This window comes from Diplodia seriata (assembly GCF_021436955.1).
Source record: "Diplodia seriata strain FDS-637 chromosome Unknown scaffold_4, whole genome shotgun sequence".
Taxonomy (NCBI): Eukaryota; Fungi; Ascomycota; class Dothideomycetes; order Botryosphaeriales; family Botryosphaeriaceae; genus Diplodia; species Diplodia seriata.
The window spans coordinates 2,204,631-2,224,744 of record NW_027117311.1 but is presented as its reverse complement, the minus strand read 5'-3'; the positions used below and the strand labels follow the sequence as shown (position 1 = coordinate 2,224,744).

The following is a 20,114-nucleotide window of genomic DNA, read 5'->3' as shown; positions in this document are numbered from 1 at the left end:
TATTGGGCATGCTGGAGATATCACAGGGCACAGGTGGCATTCTCAATGCGTAGTGCGGTCCTGCACAATTGATGAGCTCTCAATTTCCAAAGATGAAACTACATTCGGACATCTATAGCTGATTCGACATATTGGGACTAAGTGAATATAATAACACCTTTTGAACCTTCGGCCCAGTGTTTCTTCAAATGCTTGCTCACAAAGCCACAAAAAACTTTCAATTTGATCTTTTCCATGATATCAGCGCTCTGATTCCCCCTAGGAAACACCGTGCCTGCCATGCATCTGTGAATCATCATCTGCTGTATTCAATTCGCCTCTGACTCCCCTCGAACCATCCCTGCGTCCCCTTGCACCCCTTCTGTTTCCTCTAGAGCCACCGGCGTGCCCTCTCAAGCCGCCTCCACCCCCTTTTGGGCAGCCTCTGTCTCCGCCCAAGCACTGACTCGGTCCACCTTTGCTTTCACTCTACTTGCTTCCATCTTTCTTTGGGCGTGCGTTCTTTGGGCGTGCGTTCTTTCTGGATTGTCTCTGGCCATTCATTGGCACCCAACGTGACCGTTTCTCTTTATACCTTACTCCGAGAGCCTTTCGAACATGATCAAAATTGCTGCCATAGTACCTGCATAGGCCAAAGATCATGGTCCAGAACTCCACATAGACGTCATCTTTCTCCTTCCCCAATCCATCGTCCTCCAGGATCCAAAACTTCAAGGGCTCGCTTCCCGGCTTCCTCGTATAGTGGATTTCGCGGCACAGACCTTCGAAGAGCGGCTTGCCACAAGTATCCTGTACCGCGGTACTAGTGTTCCCGACTCTCGTGACGAACGCACGCATCGGATGCTTGGTGTCTTCAGTTGCCTGACCCACCACCGCATCAACGAAGGTGGCCCAGAGACTTCCCGTTTGACTGTTGATCTTGCGGTCGATGGGTAGTCTTTCTGGCGTGTTCTGGGTGGCGCATAGAGCTTCGATAAGCTGACGCATCAAGGTGGCTGGATTGGGGTAGTCGCTCGAAGTCGAGGTGTCGCTCCCGGTGTCTGGATCTCGTGCTTGTTGACTTCCATCAACGCTGTGGGTTTCGCATGGGGAGGAGACTTCAGCTCACGTATTATACTGCGAAGGGATGGCAAGCGTAGAATATTGCCAGAGCGTAGCGCCGCGATGAATTCAGAGCGTGCATCTCCCTTGGCTCCATGGTTTCCTAAAGCAGGCCTGGATTTAGAGTCACTTCCTCACAAACGTTGCAAATGAAGTGTTTACCATAGCCGCAAATGACTTTTCGGGTAGTAACTTGGTTATCTCCCCGGCAAATCAAAGATATTTCAATGGGAGGTTATTCACGTGGGGACAGGCTTACTGGTCTTCGACTTCTTTCCACTGTTCGTCATAGCCACTCGCGAAGTGTGATGTGATCACAGCACACAGGAGGGCTTCAACCACGTAAACTCAAGTGACCATGCCAAGTATGCTCCAGTGAGGTTCGGGCCGAGTAAAGGGTTGAATGGATAAAGCGGTAAGTGAGGATAGGGAAGGGAGGACAGCAGCGGAGTCCAACAGTTAAAAAAGGGAAGTCGAGACCGAAAGAATGAGCTGGAAAGTGCCAGCAAGGCTACGGCTACTTCTCCTTCATCGAGTTAGAACTGCGAGGTGCCCCATGTTCCATCGCATGCGTCAGCCCACGGCGCGGCCAATGGCGGAAGCGTGCGCTCCAGCCCTACGGATGTGAACACCGCATGACCGAAACACTGAACCGCCAGCGCTGCCTAACGACACCGCAAAATCCCGTCAGCATGTGCTTGTACCGGTGGGCGGATCGCTCATCGCCGTACATGCCGCGACTTTCCCTGCACCCGGGAATGTCCGGTGAGTGAACCAGGCGCAGACCACATCTACTCATCGCGGCGAGCCAGATCCGGAAGAAAGGACTCCTGCAAGACGGCGGCGTCCAGAGAGCTCTGATCGAGATGCGAAAAGTGACTGATCGACGAAGAGGTGCACACCGGAAACATACCTGAGGATGAAAATGAAGCAGCAACAAGCTAAGCCCCCGCTGTGAGTCAGCAAAAGAGGATCGACTGGTCCGGCTGCGGGCATCCGTAGCATCAGCTTCCCGGCTATCGGTGACCTACATAAGTGGCTTCAGACACGTTCATCAACTTGAGTATCGAGCCCCGAGGACACAGCTTAAGGATGACCGAACAAAGCCTCCCGCCCACACGCTTGAATTCACGACACTCTGGACGGGTGATCAGAGTCACCAGGGCAACGCTCGGTCTTGTGCACTGGAAACAAAACCGTAAAAGGGACTCACGTTGGGAAAGGCTCAGAAACTTGGACAATATCTGCTAAAGCTTGTGATTGTCAGGCAAGAACTAGTAAATCTTCCCTGAATGTACAGTCTATTGCCCCTCATGATCGTCTCAAGGAGAGCAAGAAAGAAGTAGGAAAAGGAAAAAGAAGAAAGCGCCCACCCTACTCTACGAGTCGGTCGCGTTTCACTTGCTGCTACCCTGACCATCGGCAAGAGGCTTGTACTTGATGCTCACGAGTCTCGGTCCAATCAGCACCTCGGTCATGGGCACCCCTTCCGGGCTGTAGATGAGCTCCGACGCCACCAAGTCGCCTAGCGCATCTCCCGGACTATGCGTTGTGGCGTTCCATGTGGTGACGATCGGATCGACGAAGTCGATAGTGTCAAAGTCGGGGAAAGGCTCGCTCAAGGGATAGTCCGACGTGCTCTTCGGGGTCGGGTCGATCACCACCCACTCGGCATGGTAGCCTTCGACAGGGCCGCCGCCAGACAATTTGGTCGTCTTCTCTGCCTTAGTGCCACCACTGTTCGTGAGTCCCTTGTTGATGATGGTGCCGTGGCCCTGAGTGCCATCACGGTTGTCAAACTCAAGACGCAGAGTCAACACGTCGCCACTGATAATATAGAGATTGTCGAAGTAATGCTCGGCCTCGCCCATTTTGAAGAAAGGCTGGTACGAGATCGGAATGCTCGTATCGTAGTTGATGGTGAGCTTGACACCGACCGAGGCACTGGGCTCCTTATCTTGGGCTGTGCCTCCAATGTTGACCGCGACGACGGCCGTGAAGTTGGACATGACCGGATTGGCCGGCAGGGATATCTCCGGCATGATGAAAGTGCCCTCGATGGCACCGTACTTGACTCCATCAAAAGGCCGGACGAACCTGGCACCAGCACGACCGCCAGGGCGGTTGGGGTCCATGCGACGCTTCTCAACGGCGCCGCGTCGGCTTGCAGCATGGGACCTGGAGGCCACAGCGAGCTCGCGGCTGCTCAAGGCGGGCTTTTCAGGCATGCGGCGCCTGCTTGCAGTGCGGGGATTGTAGGCCACGGTGAGCTCACGGCTGCCCAAAGTCGTCTCCGTCATCAGCTTCCCGCCTTCCTGAATGGTAGCAATGAGAGTGGAACCATCTTCAGGGCCGATGGTACTGCCATCGCTGGTGTATGCAACCGCCTGGTTGATGGTGATTGAACTGAAGTTCACAAGACGGCTGTCGATGGGCTCCCGGACCCACCATTCAGCATGCCAAGCAAGAAGAGCCGGCGTGTTGGGAGGGGAATTCAAGATCTTGCGGAAGCCCTTGCCGGTGGTGTGGTTCTCGATAATCACGATGCCAGTGGTGTTGGGGTATGAGTATGACTCGACGCGCAACATCAGCTCATCGCCCTCACAAATGGTGAGCTCGGCGCTGTCGTCGTAGATATAGTACCACATGTGGAAGCCTTGGTACGTGGCATTGCCGGACGGGTCGATTGATCTAGAGATTTCATGTCATATCCGCACGGCATAGAGGAGTAGCTTCAAACCTACAACATCACACCGACTTGCTGGAGCCAGGTATGGTTGCCGTTTATGGTACCACCGATGCCAAGCTGGATGGTGGCCTCCCACGCATCCTGAAGCTGAACGCCAACGGGAACGGCGATCTTCGGAACCGTGAAGGTGCCCTGAACCGCGGTGAAGTGACCAGAGGAAGGAGGCTGAGGGATCATCACGCCGCCCCACTTGCCACTATTGGCAGTGGTACCAAGGGTGCGCGTGATATCAGTCGTACCAGCGCTCACAGAGAAGGTGAGGCCGGCGAGCAAAAGGCCTAGGAGCAGGGTAAGGCCCCCGGAGAGGCGGTTGGCGACTTTCATCTTTGCGGTCGCGTTGAGCTTGCGGCTGTGAAAGGTCGCGGTGAGGTTGGTCGAATGAAGGCAACGAACGAGTGGGGAAACGAGGATGGGAGGAAAGAGGGTGTGGAGGAAAGAGGGTGTGGAGGGAGGAGGAGCGCAAGACTGCGAATTTATACCCACCTACTTTTGCGACGCGCTGGCGCTAACCACAAATGGAACCCGCCACTTGCTGCAGGAGGAAGGCGCGACCCAGAGCTTGTTTGCGCAGACTCGACAGCAGGGATCTCGGGGTCGCCAATACGTCGCCGTCGGGCTGTCTTGGGGGACAAAAGGCACCTTTGATGAGGCTCATCTTTGTACTGTACCTGGCTTGTCGGCTCATGCCCGCAGCGACACTTTGATGGCCGGATAGTCCTATCTTCGTGGCTAAAAATGATCAGACCTTGCGCACAGTCCGCGTCCTCCGCACCTCTTGCCCGCGAACCGATCACTTTCCACTCGATTCCCTTCTATGGTACTTCTATGCACGTAACCCGCAAGCAGTGATGTTTCGTGTCATGATTACAAACTGTCACCTGGATATTGAGATAGTGCCCAAACCCGACATTGTCTTACTTCTGCATACAACCGGCAATATCACTGGGCAAGTATGTGAAGTCAAGTGAAGTTCAAGACTCTAGAAAATACTGAGAAGAATACAACAGGAGACAAAGCAGGTAGCTAGCGCATAATGTGTGTGATCAAATCAAGAGAGAAGGTGATGGCCAAGCGACAAGGTGTTGCGTGAGGGAGTTCAGTAATGTCTACATATATGCCAAGAAGTCAGAGAACAGCTTTCAAGATACCGATTGAGTTGCGATCGATCTTCTCGGGAATCTGTGTCAGCAACCTATATAGCATCGGTACCGGGGCAACGCATGCTTCAGTATCATAGCAGCTTCACCGTCGCAGAAATGCACACCGTTTGCTTGGTATGGGATACGATACAAAGACCAGTATTTCTGTCGCTGTAGGCGTCCATGTCGGATTAGAGGTCAGAAGATCGGTACTTCGTTCCTGGGGCGAAGCCCTCGAATGCTTACAGCACGCGCTCGGACCTTGATGGTGGTTTCCGGGTTCCAAAACCAACAAGAATGGCATGTACGAATATTCACGATCTGCTAGTCAATCGGTTTTTGGCCAAACTGACTCGCAGCCGGTTTAAGCTTCAACGGTTGCAAGCGTTGTCTAGACCGTAGGCATGATCATCATGTGCCACGGCGATCAACGGCTCAGATCATGCAGATCAGCCAGACCCGTGCACGGAGTCGAGATGATCGTTAACGGTCTCCTCCGTGACGGGGACATGGCAAATCGGGCAGGCAAGGAGCGTCGTCTTTTGTTGGGGGCTTGGAATGCTTTCCTCACTGCGCTCTCGTTTGGCACTCGAGCCCCGACCGTCTGGATTCGAGCTGCCGGAGCGTGTTTCCCCTTGGCTGGGTCCAATAGAGCTTGGAGCAGCCTTGATCCAACGGTCAATTTTGTTCTTCTGGCGGCCGGCTCTCTCCTGTGCGCTCAGGGCATCAACCTGCTTCTTGGTCAGGTCGGGCTCTGCTATTTTGGTGAAGGCACCGCCGCAGTCTTGCTGATGCCGGGACCACCAGCTGTCACTCCTGCCGGGCGCTCGGTTCATGCTGCGCTTGACGAGGCCGAAGTAGGGCGGACTAGCTCGACAGGGGCCATCACACACCCACACGTGGGTGCGATAGCTGTCGACCTCATCGTGAAACGTGTGGAAGACGGTCACATCGAAGCCACCGTGCGCATTGATGGCGGAAGCGAGCATTTGAAACCCGGCGCCGTGCCCGGATGGGTCGTCGTCGCGGGCATGGCGCCAAGACGAGGTGACGAAGAAATAGGCATGGATGGCTTCGTGCAACAGCGTGTTGACCGTATCGGAGCGCGGGCGAAATTGGAGCAGCGGCTCGGACAGCTTGAGACGAATGCGCGTGTATTTCCCCTGGGAGTCTTTGACGAGCTCGCAGATGCCAGCGCAACTATTGAAACGGACGGTCAGCGGCCGGCGTTTGATGGGACTTTATGCGATTGCCGGTTCGGGCGAGTCCCAGGGATGCGCAAGGCTCGCATTGCAGGCCACAGATTGGGGCCCGTCTCCAGCCCCGACCAAGACAGGGAGGAGGGGACCCTTGCTGCGCACGCGTTGCAACTGCCGCGACCGTTATGAAATGAGGAGTGAAGCAGGACGCAACGCGCGGGGGGTGCGAAGGAAATTGAAGAAATGAATGGGCCGGTGGCAAGGATCGCCAGGAACACACAGCCAGCGCAGGGGAGACGTACAGAGTCAATCGCGACGACCATGACACGTCGACGCGCGCGCGCAGGGTGGCGCGGAAGTAGAGCGTGTCAAATAGGGCGAACAGTTCGTGGACATCGACGAAGGTCTCGTCGTGGTGAAGAATGCGGGCGAGGTCGGCTTGGGCGACGCGCTGGTCGGGCGTTAGGGCGTCCAGCGCGTGGATGGCCAGGGCGGCGGCGGCGTCGTCGGTGAGCGGCGGCATGGCCCACACGCAGTCACAGGGTCCTGGATCGCACGGTAGGGCTGGTCAAGTAGATTGTGTGGGGAGCAGCCGAGGCGGCCGGGCTGCGTCGGAGCCACAGGAGCCGGGCCTCAGGCCCAGGTTGGGCTGTGGGCTGGCTGTCAGGGCGATCACTCTTGCAGATGCTGCCCAGGGCGCCGTCTGTTTACATGCGCATTCCCTCGAGCCTGCCCTTGCGCAATTGCTCTTTAAGCCCCGCTGCGGTGCGGCCGCGAAACGCCAGCTCACTGCGCGGTTTTCCACGTAGCACTCTGACCCCGGTGCCGAAACAAACTCCACCGCCCGGCCCAGACATCCTGGCCCATGACGCAGAGCCCGCTCGCTGTGCATGCTAACCTTCCACGATTAAATTCCTACGCCAGACCTACACCGCCGCCGCCCGCGCTCCCTCGAGCTTGCCTCTGCCCCGTCCGCTTTCGATGCTGCCACTGTGCCCCGTCCATGGAGCCCGGTAACGACGCCCACGCCCGGCGCGCTTCGTCGACGCACTCTGCTTCTTCTAGCAGCCGCAAGTCTGCCTCTGGAGCCACAGCACGCCGCACCAAACCGCGCAAGACCGCCTCACACGCCTCTCTCGCGAGGTCCGTCGCCCCGACCCCGTCCGACAAGAGCTTGACCTCCTTTCCCTCGCTGTCGCCGTCGCCCGAATCTTCGCCCATCGCCGCCCGCTTCAGCGGCACCCTGCTCTCCCAGCCGCATTCACCGCTGCCGCCCCAGGACGATGCAGGCCTCCCGGACCCACCCACCGTCCGCAAGTCGTCGAAGCCGGTGCAATCGATAGTAGGAAGCCTCCTCGCCACCCTGCCCTCGTCCGACGACCGCTCCGCCCTTTTCGACGACACGCCGCAAGACGTGCGCAGCGTGCCTGGGAACCTACATCATGCGAGCGACGACCAAATCGAGCGGATGCTGGCCCGGTCTGGGCCCGTCAGCGTGGTTAAGCAGTTGGCGCAAGATCTAGCGCAGCGCGACGCGCAGATAACGGCGCTGCGAAGAAAGGCCGAGGAGCGGGAAAGAATCCTTCGCAAAATGCTGCAGGAGTGCGAGGTCTCGAACCTGGACATTGACGAGCGTCTGAAGCTGCTCGAGCGCGGCCCCACGCCCAACGGCGCGGGCGACGCGGGCGACAGAGGCAGGAAGGCGAAGCGGCAGAGCCTGGTCGACGTCGACAGCGTGCACCCCGAGGACCCCATCGACAAGCACCTGGCCCGCGCCATGAGCGACGAGAATGACGGTGACAGGGAGTTGATGCAGGAGGATGACGCTTCACTGACCGCTTTCCCGGCCCTCAGCGACGATCACTCCGTTAATTCTGCCGATCTCGCCACGACCAAGTCATCCAAGACCTGGAAGAGCTACATCTGGACCGGTTCGCTGGCCAACAAGAGACGGAGCCAGACGCCAAGTGTCACGAGTGCGTATGACGAGGACATCCAGACCCGCTCGCGGGCGTCCAGTGGCGCCCAGCGAAAACGCCTCAGCAGTGACATGTTCGCGCCTCCGCCCCAGGGCGTCTCCAAAGCCGTCGACCACCTCAAGAGGTTGGAAAGTGGCGACGAGGCTTCATCCGTTTCCTCGCGGAAATCATCAGGCTCTGTTGCATCATGGGCGCTGAGGCTGGTTGCGGGAAACAACCAGTCGACCCGCGAAAATGACAAAGTTGGGAATTTGAGAGGCAGGGCCTCTGCCAACGGCACGGACCTGGAACGGTCGCAGCGCGCAGCCTCTATGGATTCGTCCAAGACAGACCCCAAGGCAAAAACAAAAGCCCGTGGTGCGAGGACGTCTTTAGGGCCGACTGGAACGATCAAGAAGAACGTCCAACCGGACGTTCTACGCAACACGTCGAGCTTACCAAGTTCTAGCCCGCCCATTAATCGTTCTGTCAGCAACATTGGCCCCGTTGAGATGGACATGATTCTACCTGAGGAAACAAGACCGCCGACCTTGATGCCGCACAACTACTACGGACGTGATTCTGAGTTTCTCACCGACTCATTTGGGTTTATCTATGATCAACGACGAAAGAAAAGGCAGGCACAGGCTGCCGCCGCCGCCCTCCAGAAGGGAAAGCAACATGCGAAAAGCGAGTCTCTTGGTACTGCACGCGCAATGCTCACTTCCAGAAATAGTGACGAGGAGATACCAGCCGAGCAATTGGAAGAGGCGTTCACCCTCCCGCGATCGGAGAGCGTTCTCTCACAAACAGACGACATCCAGTCGGCGACAAAGCGTAGCTGGCAAGATTATCTAAAGATTGCCACGTTTCCGACCGAACTGCTGTCACATACACCCGTTGCCGCACCCATGACCACGGTCGATATTGAAGAGACGCCCAGGGCCCCGCAAGTGACTGTCCAGAACAACGCATCATTCCCGGCTGTCCGTAGCAACCCTGAGCCAGCTCTCAGCGTTGAGTCGGGTGCCGCAGAAATCTCGCAGCCAGCGATCAGTGGTCCTGCTAGCCCCATCTCGGGCGATTTCAGCAGCCCACAGCCAGACCCGGTCAAGGCACTACTAGACCAGTTGACGGACTTGCACGACTCGCTACAGCGGGACAAACAGGTTAGATGGCATGAATTTTTGCGAAAGGTGCGAGCGGAACGGAAGCGTGAGGGGGATGCTGTTGCGGCAAGCGAGGGCCGCGGGAAAAACACAATGCCCGAGACTTTGCTCACCGATGGAGAGATTATTGGAACAGCTGGACTGGGCAACAAGGGTAAAATTGGAAGGGCGAAGTGGAAGGAGTTCAAGAACCTCGTTTTGGGAGGCATCCCCGTCAGCTACCGTGCCAAAATATGGGCCGAATGCAGTGGCGCCGCCGCCATGAGGATTCCCGGATATTACGAGGACCTGGTCGCCAATGGGACCGACGATCCAGTCGTGGTTTCGCAGATTCAGATGGACATTCACAGGACCTTGACCGACAACATATTTTTCCGCCGTGGCCCCGGTGTCCAGAAGTTGAACGAGGTCCTTATTGCATACGCTCGTCGCAACCACGCCGTTGGATATTGCCAGGGCATGAACTTGATCACTGCATGTCTTCTTCTGATCATGCCCACGGCCGAGGACGCCTTCTGGATGCTTGCGACTATGATCGAGACGATACTGCCCGAAAGCTACTACGACCACTCGCTCTTAGCTTCGCGCGCCGACCAGATTGTTCTCCGCCAGTACGTGGCCGAGCTTCTCCCCAAGCTCTCCGCGCACTTTGACGAACTTAGCATCGAGCTCGAAGCGCTCACTTTCCAGTGGTTCCTCTCCGTCTTCACCGACTGCCTTTCCGCCGAAGCCCTCTACCGAGTCTGGGACGTCGTCTTGTGCATGCACGACGGCTCGACCTTCCTGTTCCAGGTCGCGCTCGCGTTGCTCAAGCTGAACGAGAAGGCGCTGATCGAGTGCGACAACCCTGGCGCGGTATACCACTACATCAACCAGCAGATGACCAACCACGCCATCAGCATCGACGGCCTGATCCAGGCCAGCGAGGCGCTGAAGAACGTCGTCCGCAGGAAGGACGTCGAAGACCGCCGGACAAAGGCCATCGAGCACGAGAGGGAAGTCACGCGCCAACGGGAGGAGCTGCGGGCCGAGCGGTTGAACAAGCTCAAGGAGGGCCCAACAGCGGCGGAAAGCGGCGGCGAATCGTCGTCGTCGTACGGGTCGGCCCCGCCCCCGCCTCAACTGGTCGTGCAGTCCGCCACGAACGAGTACCCGGATGATGACGTCGTCGCCAACATGTCCCCTCCCGAGCCGACGACCCCGACCACGATGACGTCGTCGGTGAGCTACTCTTCGTCCAGAGACGACGAGGAGCAGCACGTCCACCCGTTGCCCGAGGAGCTGGAGCGGAGCTTGACCCCCATGCCGATCGACGAGGAGGTGATGTGGAGAGCTTAGAGCGAAAGAGGAGGTGAAAGCTCTCCCTCTCGTTTCATCTTTGACAACACACAACACACAACACAACACAAAGCAGACTACACACACGCGTACATGCCCCGAACGAACTTTCTCTCCTTTTGTCGTAACGCCCTGCGCATCCGTCCATCTTTTTTTTTTGCTGCTGTTGCGTTTTCATCATCATAAAAAGGTTTTTTTTTTTCGGTGCATGAAGGACGGACAAAGAACATCATCACTTCGGTCGTTGCGGCGACTGCGACTGCGACTGCGACGGTGAGAAGAAGAGGGAAGAGGGTTTGGGAAACTTTTTTTAATTCTTCTTCTTATTCCATCATCATGGACGATGATGAATGACTGCTGAGCCAGAGGACCAGAAGGAGGAGGGAAAAAAAGAGAAAAGTTGGTCCTTCATCGTTCATCATCATGGGCATATTCTCTTTTTTTCTCCTTCCTCCTTCCTTCTCCTTTGGTTGGAGCACTTCTTTTCTAGGGCAGGCATTTTCCTGGCGTTTTTTTTTTTCTGCTGCAATGGCTCTTTTTCTATATACGGTTCCTTAACATATTTTTTTTTCTTTTGGAAGATCGCATGCGGTAACGATGATTCGTCGCTTTTTTTTCTTTTCGCTGACGCTTGCATTTTTTGTACTCTATTCCTTTCGTTTCGGGCTTGGTGGTTTGTAAGGAGGGTGGGAGGTTGAAAAGAGTGGCGGTGGTGTTCTTCTTCAGCGAGTGCATATGGGTGTTCTCCTCTTTTTTCTTCTTTTTTTTTCACCCTTCCGCTTGATCGGTTCGGTGTGTGTGTTTGTGTGTGTGTGGGCTGCTTGCTACCTTTTCTTAGATTGATTGTGATACCTATGTTGCGTATAGATTCTTCCTAGGCGGTGTGGGAAGCTGTACAACAGAGAAAGGAAAACATGTTATTCAGAAGTCCATTATTAATGAGGGTATCGTAAATTATATATGGTGGTGATGATGTGCCGCTTGTGGAAGGGACAGGAAGGACTGGCCAGCAGTACCGGCTCCCCCGCTACTAGAACTACCTACTCCTCCTGATTACGCTCAAAGCTTCGAGCTGACCCTCTCCCCCGCCTTCGCCTTCTCCAACTGCTCCTCCTTCAGCTTCTTCCTCCTCCGCTCCTCCATCATCCTTTTTATCTCGTTCATGTTCCCCGCCTTCCTCTCGACCTCCGGCAAGTACCCCCTAAGCCACTGCCTCGCCCCGTCCTCCCCGCTCCAATCCTCATACACCCGCCTGGACTGCTGATCCCCTTCATTCTTCGCCCCGGCCATCTCTCTCACGCGCTCCAACAGCCGGTCGTCCAAATACAACCCCCGGCTCATCTCCTCGTCCAGCACGCTCCTTACGACCTCCACCCGACCGCCCTCGACGGCCCACTCCAGCACCGCCTTCGGCTCTATGGGTGCTACGCCGCTGTTACGGATCGCCTGCGCGCCGAGGAGCAAGCCGACAACGCGCCCGACGCCCCACCGGTTCCCCTCGGTGCGCACCGCGTAGTCTAGCGCCGTCATGCCGCGCGCGTCGTGCAGGTCTGTCCGGGCGGAGAGTGAGAGTAGTTTCTTGACGACGCCCGCCGACGCGGCTTCGGCGGCGTAGCTGAGGGGGGTGCGGCCGACGGCGTCTTGTTCGTTGATGGTTTTCGCGATGTCGCCGTCGCCGTCAGTGGGGTTGTGTGTGGCGGCAGCCCCGGCCGCGATGACGGTGTCCAAGATGGCGGTGAAAGCGGAGAGCGAGCGCGTTTGTGCGGCGTGCGAGAGCGGGGTGCGGTTGTCGGCGTCACGGAGGGAGGGGTCGGTGAGGGGGTTGGCCAGGAGGGTTGTGAGGAGGGTCTTGGAGGCGTCCATGCCGTTGGCGTGGGCGTCATCGTCGACGTGACGGGTAGAGAGGAGGAGGCGGATGGCATGGATGAGTGGGGTGTGGCGGGTGGGAGTGGCGTCGGGGATGTTGGGGTTAATTTTGGGATTGACGACGAGGGCAGTGGCAAGGGTGAAGTTGCGGGTCATTATGGCGGCAGTGAGGGGCGTGTGGCCGGTGGCGTCGTGGAGGGAGAGGTGGGCGGGAGAGAAACTAGCGAGGGCGGGCTGGATGGAAGAGAAGAAGGAGTGCTCAGCGATGTAGTGGAGTGGGGTTGTGGCGTCGGTGGGGCGACTGATGGGGTAGGATGTGTCGAAGACGCTGGCGAGCTTGTTGTGAGGATGCAGGGCGATGCTGAGATAGCGCCATGTCTTGAAGGGGCTGACTTCGGGAGACCAGAACGAGTAGTCGACGAGATTTGGAAGAGGAACACCAGCGTCATCCAATTCCCTGAGGTGATAGTCCAATGAAGAAACAAGGTAGTCAGCGAAGGGAAACCGTTCCCTTGTCTGCCGGGCTATGGTTTTGGCAAGCCATGAGAATGTCTCTCGTAGATGTGACGTTGCTTTCGAGGGTGAGAGGTCGCTGATTGTACTCAGGTTGTGGTTTCCTTGAAGTTCGAGGCTCCAGACTCTGGCAACCGTTTTGATGTCCTCAGAGACGCGCAGAATATCATCGCTCGTCAAGCTGTCTCCGCTTGTAAGAGAAGCATCGATTTTCAGCAATACTTCCGCTGCCTTTGATCTTTCCTGCTTTTCTTCAAGGACGTCTTGCTTCGTCAAGTAGCCCAGGCACATGCCTAAGATTTGACGGTGAGCTTTGATGCCCGTGGATTTTAGATCCACGCCACTGAGATGGCTGAGGCCGCCATCCAAGAGATAGTATGGAATAGAATGGTGGACAAATTGGATCTTTTTCTGCTCAAGCGCGTCATCCGGTGGCTGTTCGCAGCGTTTCTTGACTTCTATGAGGCCCCTTGAGCTTTCTTCGATGCGATATGGCGCGTCCAGAATCCTCCCGAGTGGATCGCATGAATCCTGCAGCTCTGCGGTGGAGAGCGGTCTCTTTGCAAAACAGAGCCACTGAAACAGTTGCTGTACTATGGAGTTCTCTTCGGCGTCCACATCCTCCATCAGGACTTGATAAAGCTGCGGAAGGTCGTCAGGGATGTTTTCCAGTCTCTTTTCGAGAGCCGGAGGCTCAAGGCCGGCTCTCTTTAGCCGGGCCATTTCGTCCGCTACCACGCGCGCCCACTGGAGACTTCCAGCTGCTTTCTTCTCAATACGTTGTTCAAGCTTCATCTCTTCCTGCTCCTCTTGCTCACCAAAGCGCCGCATCCTTTGATACACCAAGTTCCGGATATCATCGCGATTGTGCAATTCCACATCGACCCGGGCATCGTCATTGGAGGCCCAACGCCCTGGATCATAGCAAGAGATGCAGAGTCTCACGTCCAGCTTGGATCCGTGCGTGGTGGCCAAGAAGTCCTTCACCATGTCCATTGCACCAGCTTCCTCAAGGCCATCGATGACAAGGGTCACAGGTATTCTCTTGGCGATACTGGGTAGGGAGCCGAAGTAGTGGACGCGCAGAAAATCCGCCATCGAGTTCGACGAGTCTTTTACGACTTGGGCGTCGCTCAAGCGCTTACACATGCGTTCGAGCTCTGTGGTGTAACGAGATTCGTGGGGGAGCATCTGAGCAAGCAGGTGGCGGTAGCACCCTTCCCGAGAGTTGTGGATGAAAGAGGGGCGGCCGTCAAAAAAATACGACAGAACCAGGCGGTCATCCTCAGACCTGAGGTGCTGTGTAATGCGTTTCATCACAGTTGATTTGCCAGCGCCGGAGGGACCGCAGACCCAGAGTAGCTTTCTCGAAGCTTCCGGCCAGGTGCGGAAGCTATCATGATGGATGATCCAGTCGCAGGATCCTTCTGCAAGCTCGATGTCGGCCTCGCGATAGTTCTGGTGGGGAAAGGAGAGCTGTTGGAGACAGGCTTTCTGCTTCTCGGTAAGGGTGACGACGTCGGGCTTCAGAGTCAGCTGCAAATCGTACAGCTTGCCAGTCTTATCTGTCACGGTAACCGAGGTGTCAGATGGTGGGAGCAGAGTGGATGGAGGGTTTTCCAAGCTGAGCGTGGCAATCATCAGTTGCGGGATGCCGGGCGTCAGGTCGGGGAACTCTGGGTCGAAATCCAAAGTGTGGATGTTGATGGTATGCTCAGGCAATTGCGGCCAAGCCTTCGTGACGAGAGCTCGCACGTGGCTCCTGGTAGCTGAGTAACCATTGCAGAGAGTCGATACGACTCGAAGGTCGTATAGTGTGACTTTGTCCATGAATGCTGTTTGGGTGTTGTTTTGGTGGGGTGGGCTATAGACGAGGTGGCGTGCGCGCTAGGCGGCAGCTTTGTACCCCGCGACAAGCGCTGGCGTCCAAGCTCGGCGGATGGTGGCTGTGAACGTCAGGCGCAGTGCCCGCTGAATCCTTCGGTCCGAGCGTCGCAACGTGGCCCCGGTCGGATCGCGGATGGATTGAGAAATTTTCGAGATGACGCCGATGGCTGCTTAGACATGTAAGCAGGCAGTGTGGTGCAAAGAAGGTGCTGGTGCCTGGTGCCTGCCGGAGTTCAAGCACCTGCCACTAGCCCGTTTCAGAGCGATAAGCGAGCTGTGACAAGAAGAGATGCCTCCCAGCTCAATGCAACACATGTACCTTATGTACCTTATATAATCATTTGCCGGAATGTCATGCCCTCTGTGGCATAATTCAGGTCCATGGCCGGGAGTTAGAAGAGACCAATAACGTGCACCCTTCAAGTGATCCTAATCATGTCCTCTCGCACGTCCGTTAACAAGCTACTAAATGCCAATGCCTCTGATATCGCTCATGAAGGAGATAGAGCATGCGCTATGGTCTACTACTAAGCCCAATAATCCGTCACCGCGGGCATCTTCGGACGCTTTGCCGGAACACTAGGCCTATTCGAGCCGCCGTCAAGCTAACACTCCTTTTCCTTATCCTCGGCCCCCACCCGGAGCCTCAACATTTTAAAATACGATGACGCCAGTTACATCTGTCTTCTGCCCGGTTTCCGGTGTGATACGCTGCCGATTCTCGACAAGGCTGAGAACTTAACCCGCCCCCGGCCTCCCTTCGGACTGTTTCCCGACGAACTGGAAAGACACCCGGGAGAACCCGCATCTGTACTGGCTTCGTACGCCGAAGAGATCCAAGTCAGCAGCAGCAACAACAACAACAGCAACCAACACAGGCATCAAATCATGCCTGCAAGGATTCTTCGGTCCCTCCTGCAACCCCTACCTCTCCTCCTCCTCGCCCTCACTCCAACGCCCAGCCACGGCCTCACGACCTCATGCTACGACCTCCTCGGCAACGCCCTCTCCTCCGACTACGCGCCATGCAACAGCTCTTCTTCCGCAACCGCCAGCGCCTGCTGCTTGACCAACCGTGAGAACGACGCCGACATCTGCCTCGACAGCGGCCTGTGCATGTCGACCAGCACCGGCTGGACGGGCTTCCTATGGGCGGACGGGTGCACGGATGCCTCGGGCGACGACGATGCGTGCCCAAAGCTTTGTGATGGCAGTGAGTGATCTTTTATTCTTCGTTTCCTCCTTCCCCTTTTTTTTATCTTCCTATTCTGCCTTGCCATCGGTAGTAAACCAAGGCGCACGACGAGGCTGACTCTGCCATAGTCCGCGGCTCCGATTGGACGTCTGCAAACGTCCTGCAGTGCTCGCCCGGGACGTGGTGCTGCCGGGAGTCCACCGACAGTCCGAACTGCTGCAGCAATTCGAGTGCGACCGTCAAGGCTACGAGCATTGGCTCGCTCATGCTGGCGTTGGCCCAGAGTACGTCTAGTGGAAACGTTGAGGCTGGCAGCGAATCAAAGGGAACCGACAGCTCGGTCGTCGCTATTGTCGGTGGTGTACTGGGTGGGCTGTTGGGTGTAACGTGGCTGGTCTTTGCGGTGGTACTGTGCAAGTGGCGGGGGTTGAAAAAGGCGCAATGCTGGGAGCGTACGAAAGGTGGTGGTAGCAGTGTCTTTGGGAGAGATGGCTCGCAGCGCACCATGGCAGAGTTGGAGGGACGAGAACGGCGTGAATTAGAGGCATGAAGCGTCCAAACCCGAGTTTTTCCCACGTCTTCTTTAACGTCGCAGGGTTGGCTGTGAATGATAAGTGACCCGTTTGGCAGGCGAGTGCTTTGCTGATACCGTTGCTGATCAATGATTCGCCCAAGCCCCCCGCTCCGACTACCACTGGAACGGAAGATCCCCGATAGTCAACCCCTGCAGCTTCGCAAGCCGGGTGAAGGCGGTGAAGTGTCCATTCAAGAGTTCAAAGGCCGAGAGTCTAGCCTTGCTTGGACGTGCGATACTCTTCGCATTTTACGCAGTCCTTTACCACGTATTCTTAGGGCTCTCACGCTGTCCCACTCCCTTTCCACTATATACCAAGGCAGTCCGAGACCCCACTCGAATTCTTTATCAAGATGCTTTGCGCGATTTGTGTCTCGATGTTCCAGAGCCCAGAATTTCAAAACGCCGAGCACTGGGGGGCCCATCACAAGACTCTCAAAGACTTAGAGAAAGCTGCCGCATCAGGCTGCAAGATTTGCCTAGCACACATGATAAGCCTAAGAGGAGAGGAGCAGGATGACATCGGAACAGTTCTCGAGCGTCAAGACCTGCATTGCAACCTTGCCTGTGCATGTTGGCAGGCGCGACAGACCAGGGGGGTTTTACTGCTTCTTCCGCCCACCGATACGACCTCCTCACCTCACCACGCCATCGGACCCGCACATCAACGGGTTTACAACACATTTTCAAGTCGGCATTCTCGTAGTCACACAGACAGCAGCACAACTGTACAAACCAAAAGACCACGAACTGCACCGTTGCCATCAACGCGAATTCCATCAACTACCCGCTTTTTCGTGTCCTGGATCAAAGCTACACTAAGTCAGTTACAACAAACCCACTGCCTACCCTCTTTCTTCCTCATCCACCTCACCCAGCCCATCCATCCACACCCATCAAGCCCTCTGCACCTCCCCACCATTCATCATCGGATCAAATGCCTCATCCATCCCCTGATCAGCCGGCAGCTTATGAACCCCATTCGACCCGTTATTCATCTTCCCGCCCTTATTCTTCTTCCCAGTACCCTTCCCATGCGCATTCTCCCTCTGATCTCTCTGATCCCTCTCCGCCCCCTCCTCCGCAACCCCGTGAATATGGGCCGCACGAAGATGATGATGGTCCGCCACCCCCCAAACCTCCTCCTCCCTCACATGCCCGTGCCTCATCGCCTCCTTGACGCCCGCATGCACCACCACCTCGCCCAAGGCCTCCCTCCCCTTCTCGCCCACGCCCTTCGCCGCCATCAGCGACTCGACCATCCACTTCGGGCCCAGCTTGCCGCCGACCTTGTCCCAGATCTGATCGCCTTCGTGTGGATGATGGTGCTCGCCCTTCGGGCCCTGCCACGTCGTCCGCGTCCAGAACTGCAGCCGCCCGTCATTTTCCGGCTGTTGCTGCTGCTGCTGCTCGTTGACCATGCTCTTGTCGCCGTCGACGGTGGTGGTGGTGGTCGGGGCGGCGGTGGGACCGTACACCGCGGCCTCGGCGATGAGCTTCTTGTTTCGGCGCAGCAGCCGCTGCTTGAGCTTCGGGGGCAGCAGGGAAGCCTCGAAGTTGTGGCGGCCGTGGACCTCGCGGATGACCCACTCGCTGAGCTCGCGGCGCGGCTCCTCCCGGGAGTGGAACGGCCACAGCGCGGGCACGGCGGGGCGCACCCAGACGGCGCCGTTGCCGTCGGGGCTCTCGTTCCAGTGCCACCTCGGCACGCCGAGCTGGGGGAGGAGCTGCAGGTTCAGCCCCCAGCGGCCGCCGAGCGCGGGCGGGTCGTACGGCAGCCAGCCGCGCTTGGTGGCCTCGACGCGGTACTGCACGCTGGGGTGCAGCGTTTCGTTGGTGCGCGACGCCCACTGCCGGTTGTTGACGTGGTACATGCCGGGCGTGCGCGTGCGGCTGCCGCCCATGATGCCCAGGTTGAAGAACTGCAAGACGTTCATCATGTCGACCTCATACGCCGTGGCCCAGTTGACGCGGTCCGTGTCTTCCTTAAGTAGGATCTTGCGGCACGCTTCCTTGTCAAAGTGGAGCAGGCCATCGACCTGGTCGCACATCCAGGCGAGCGTGATGTCGTGCATCTCCGAGTCCGGGAGGATCTTGGTGAGCAGGTGGTTGTACTGCGTGTCGCCGCCGCCGATGGATTCGTGGAAACCGGGGAACCAACACTGTTTGAGATTGGGAGCTTTCTTGCCTTCCATGAACTTTTCATCGAGGTACCACAGCGTCGGAGTGAATGCGCCGCGGTGCTCATCGAGAGCAAGGGCTTGGAAGGCGTTATCAATTCCTGTCGCTCATTAGCTCGATCCGAATTGTGGGAGAGCAAGCTTGCTTGAACCAAGAACAAAACAAGAAACTTACTGGAGTTCAGCGCAGCATCGTGAAACTTGAAATAGCCGTTGATCATGGGTAACGCTTTTGACACCAGGCTATCCGGGATACCCAGTGCGCCCACCTGGGTTCGAAATCAGCATCTCCTGACCCAGCTCATGTAGAACAGTGATGCAGAACTCACTGTATCCCATACTCCGACCACCTTGATTCTCACCCTCGGGTACATCTTACCGCGTCTTCTCCCTTCCTCGTTGGCGTCGCGATGAAGATCGGAGATGAACTGGTGGTCTTCCTGCTTCAACAAGCCCCCCAGTGCCTTCACCTTATCGATGAATTTGATATTTCCAAGGTTTTTCCTGCCCGCCATGTTTCCGATTTCCCGGTAGAGTCGATAGGCACGCCGGAATTCTTCTAGATAGGCGGGTCTGATCAACCCAAGCTCAGTCACAAGCCCTGCCAAAGCACGCGCTGTAAAAGCGCCCCGCGAGAATCCAAACACAAAGATCTCGTCTGCAGCATGCAGATGATCCGCGGGGTGATAGTTGGTTGAGAGGTAGTGATACGCCGACAGGACATTGTCTTCAAGGCCGAACCCGAGGCCGCCTGATAAGGCGATGTCGAGTGGGCCGTGAGTTGTAGTGCCGACGCCAGACTGGTAGTAGACAACTTGTGGGATTGGGTGCTTTCCCTCTGACTCGGGGTGGATCATGCGACTGAGTTTCCCGATGTTTGAAAGTGCTGATGCGTTGTCCCTGTGCCTATCTGACACCTGCCAACTTCCATCGCAGCAGAGGATGAGGCGCTTCCTGGGATCCTTGGTGTTCTGGTCCGACATGTTTGGAGAATCTTGACAAAACTTGCGATAGAATAGAAAATGCGAAATTGGATATGGGAGTATGTTCAAACTTATCAAGACCATTCGTATGCACTATATAGGGCTCTTCGCATGACTTCACACACCGCTTGAACGGGAGCTGAAAACTGAAAACTGAAAACAGAGACAGATATCCATGTGCAGCTGAATTCCGGTCAGCAGTTACGACCATCCGCGGGGCTGAGAAATGTTCAGCTGGCATGTGCACTGACATGTGCTGGAAT

General features: G+C 56.6%; 5 protein-coding genes across 5 annotated transcripts; 1 reads left to right on the top strand and 4 right to left on the bottom strand.

The window, feature by feature from the left end:
- Positions 1–2,498: 2,498 nt before the first annotated feature.
- Positions 2,499–4,174, bottom strand: SLS55_004536 (uncharacterized protein; the record flags this gene model as incomplete). The annotated part of the gene is made up of 2 exons (XM_066775992.1): positions 2,499–3,792; positions 3,846–4,174. The coding sequence occupies 2 exons, from the start codon at positions 4,172–4,174 to the stop codon at positions 2,499–2,501; spliced, it is 1,623 nt and encodes a 540-aa protein (XP_066633873.1).
- Positions 4,175–5,438: 1,264 nt separating this feature from the next.
- Positions 5,439–6,711, bottom strand: SLS55_004535 (uncharacterized protein; the record flags this gene model as incomplete). The annotated part of the gene is made up of 2 exons (XM_066775991.1): positions 5,439–6,189; positions 6,491–6,711. The coding sequence occupies 2 exons, from the start codon at positions 6,709–6,711 to the stop codon at positions 5,439–5,441; spliced, it is 972 nt and encodes a 323-aa protein (XP_066633872.1).
- Positions 6,712–7,191: 480 nt separating this feature from the next.
- Positions 7,192–10,653, top strand: SLS55_004534 (uncharacterized protein; the record flags this gene model as incomplete). The annotated part of the gene is made up of 1 exon (XM_066775990.1): positions 7,192–10,653. The coding sequence occupies one exon, from the start codon at positions 7,192–7,194 to the stop codon at positions 10,651–10,653; it is 3,462 nt and encodes a 1,153-aa protein (XP_066633871.1).
- Positions 10,654–11,712: 1,059 nt separating this feature from the next.
- Positions 11,713–14,862, bottom strand: SLS55_004533 (uncharacterized protein; the record flags this gene model as incomplete). Its single annotated transcript, XM_066775989.1, has 1 exon — positions 11,713–14,862. The coding sequence occupies one exon, from the start codon at positions 14,860–14,862 to the stop codon at positions 11,713–11,715; it is 3,150 nt and encodes a 1,049-aa protein (XP_066633870.1).
- A 2,722-nt stretch (positions 14,863–17,584) lies between these two features.
- Positions 17,585–19,851, bottom strand: SLS55_004532 (uncharacterized protein; the record flags this gene model as incomplete). Its single annotated transcript, XM_066775988.1, has 3 exons — positions 17,585–18,969; positions 19,044–19,137; positions 19,198–19,851. The coding sequence occupies 3 exons, from the start codon at positions 19,849–19,851 to the stop codon at positions 17,585–17,587; spliced, it is 2,133 nt and encodes a 710-aa protein (XP_066633869.1).
- Between the last annotated feature and the right edge of the window lie 263 nt (positions 19,852–20,114).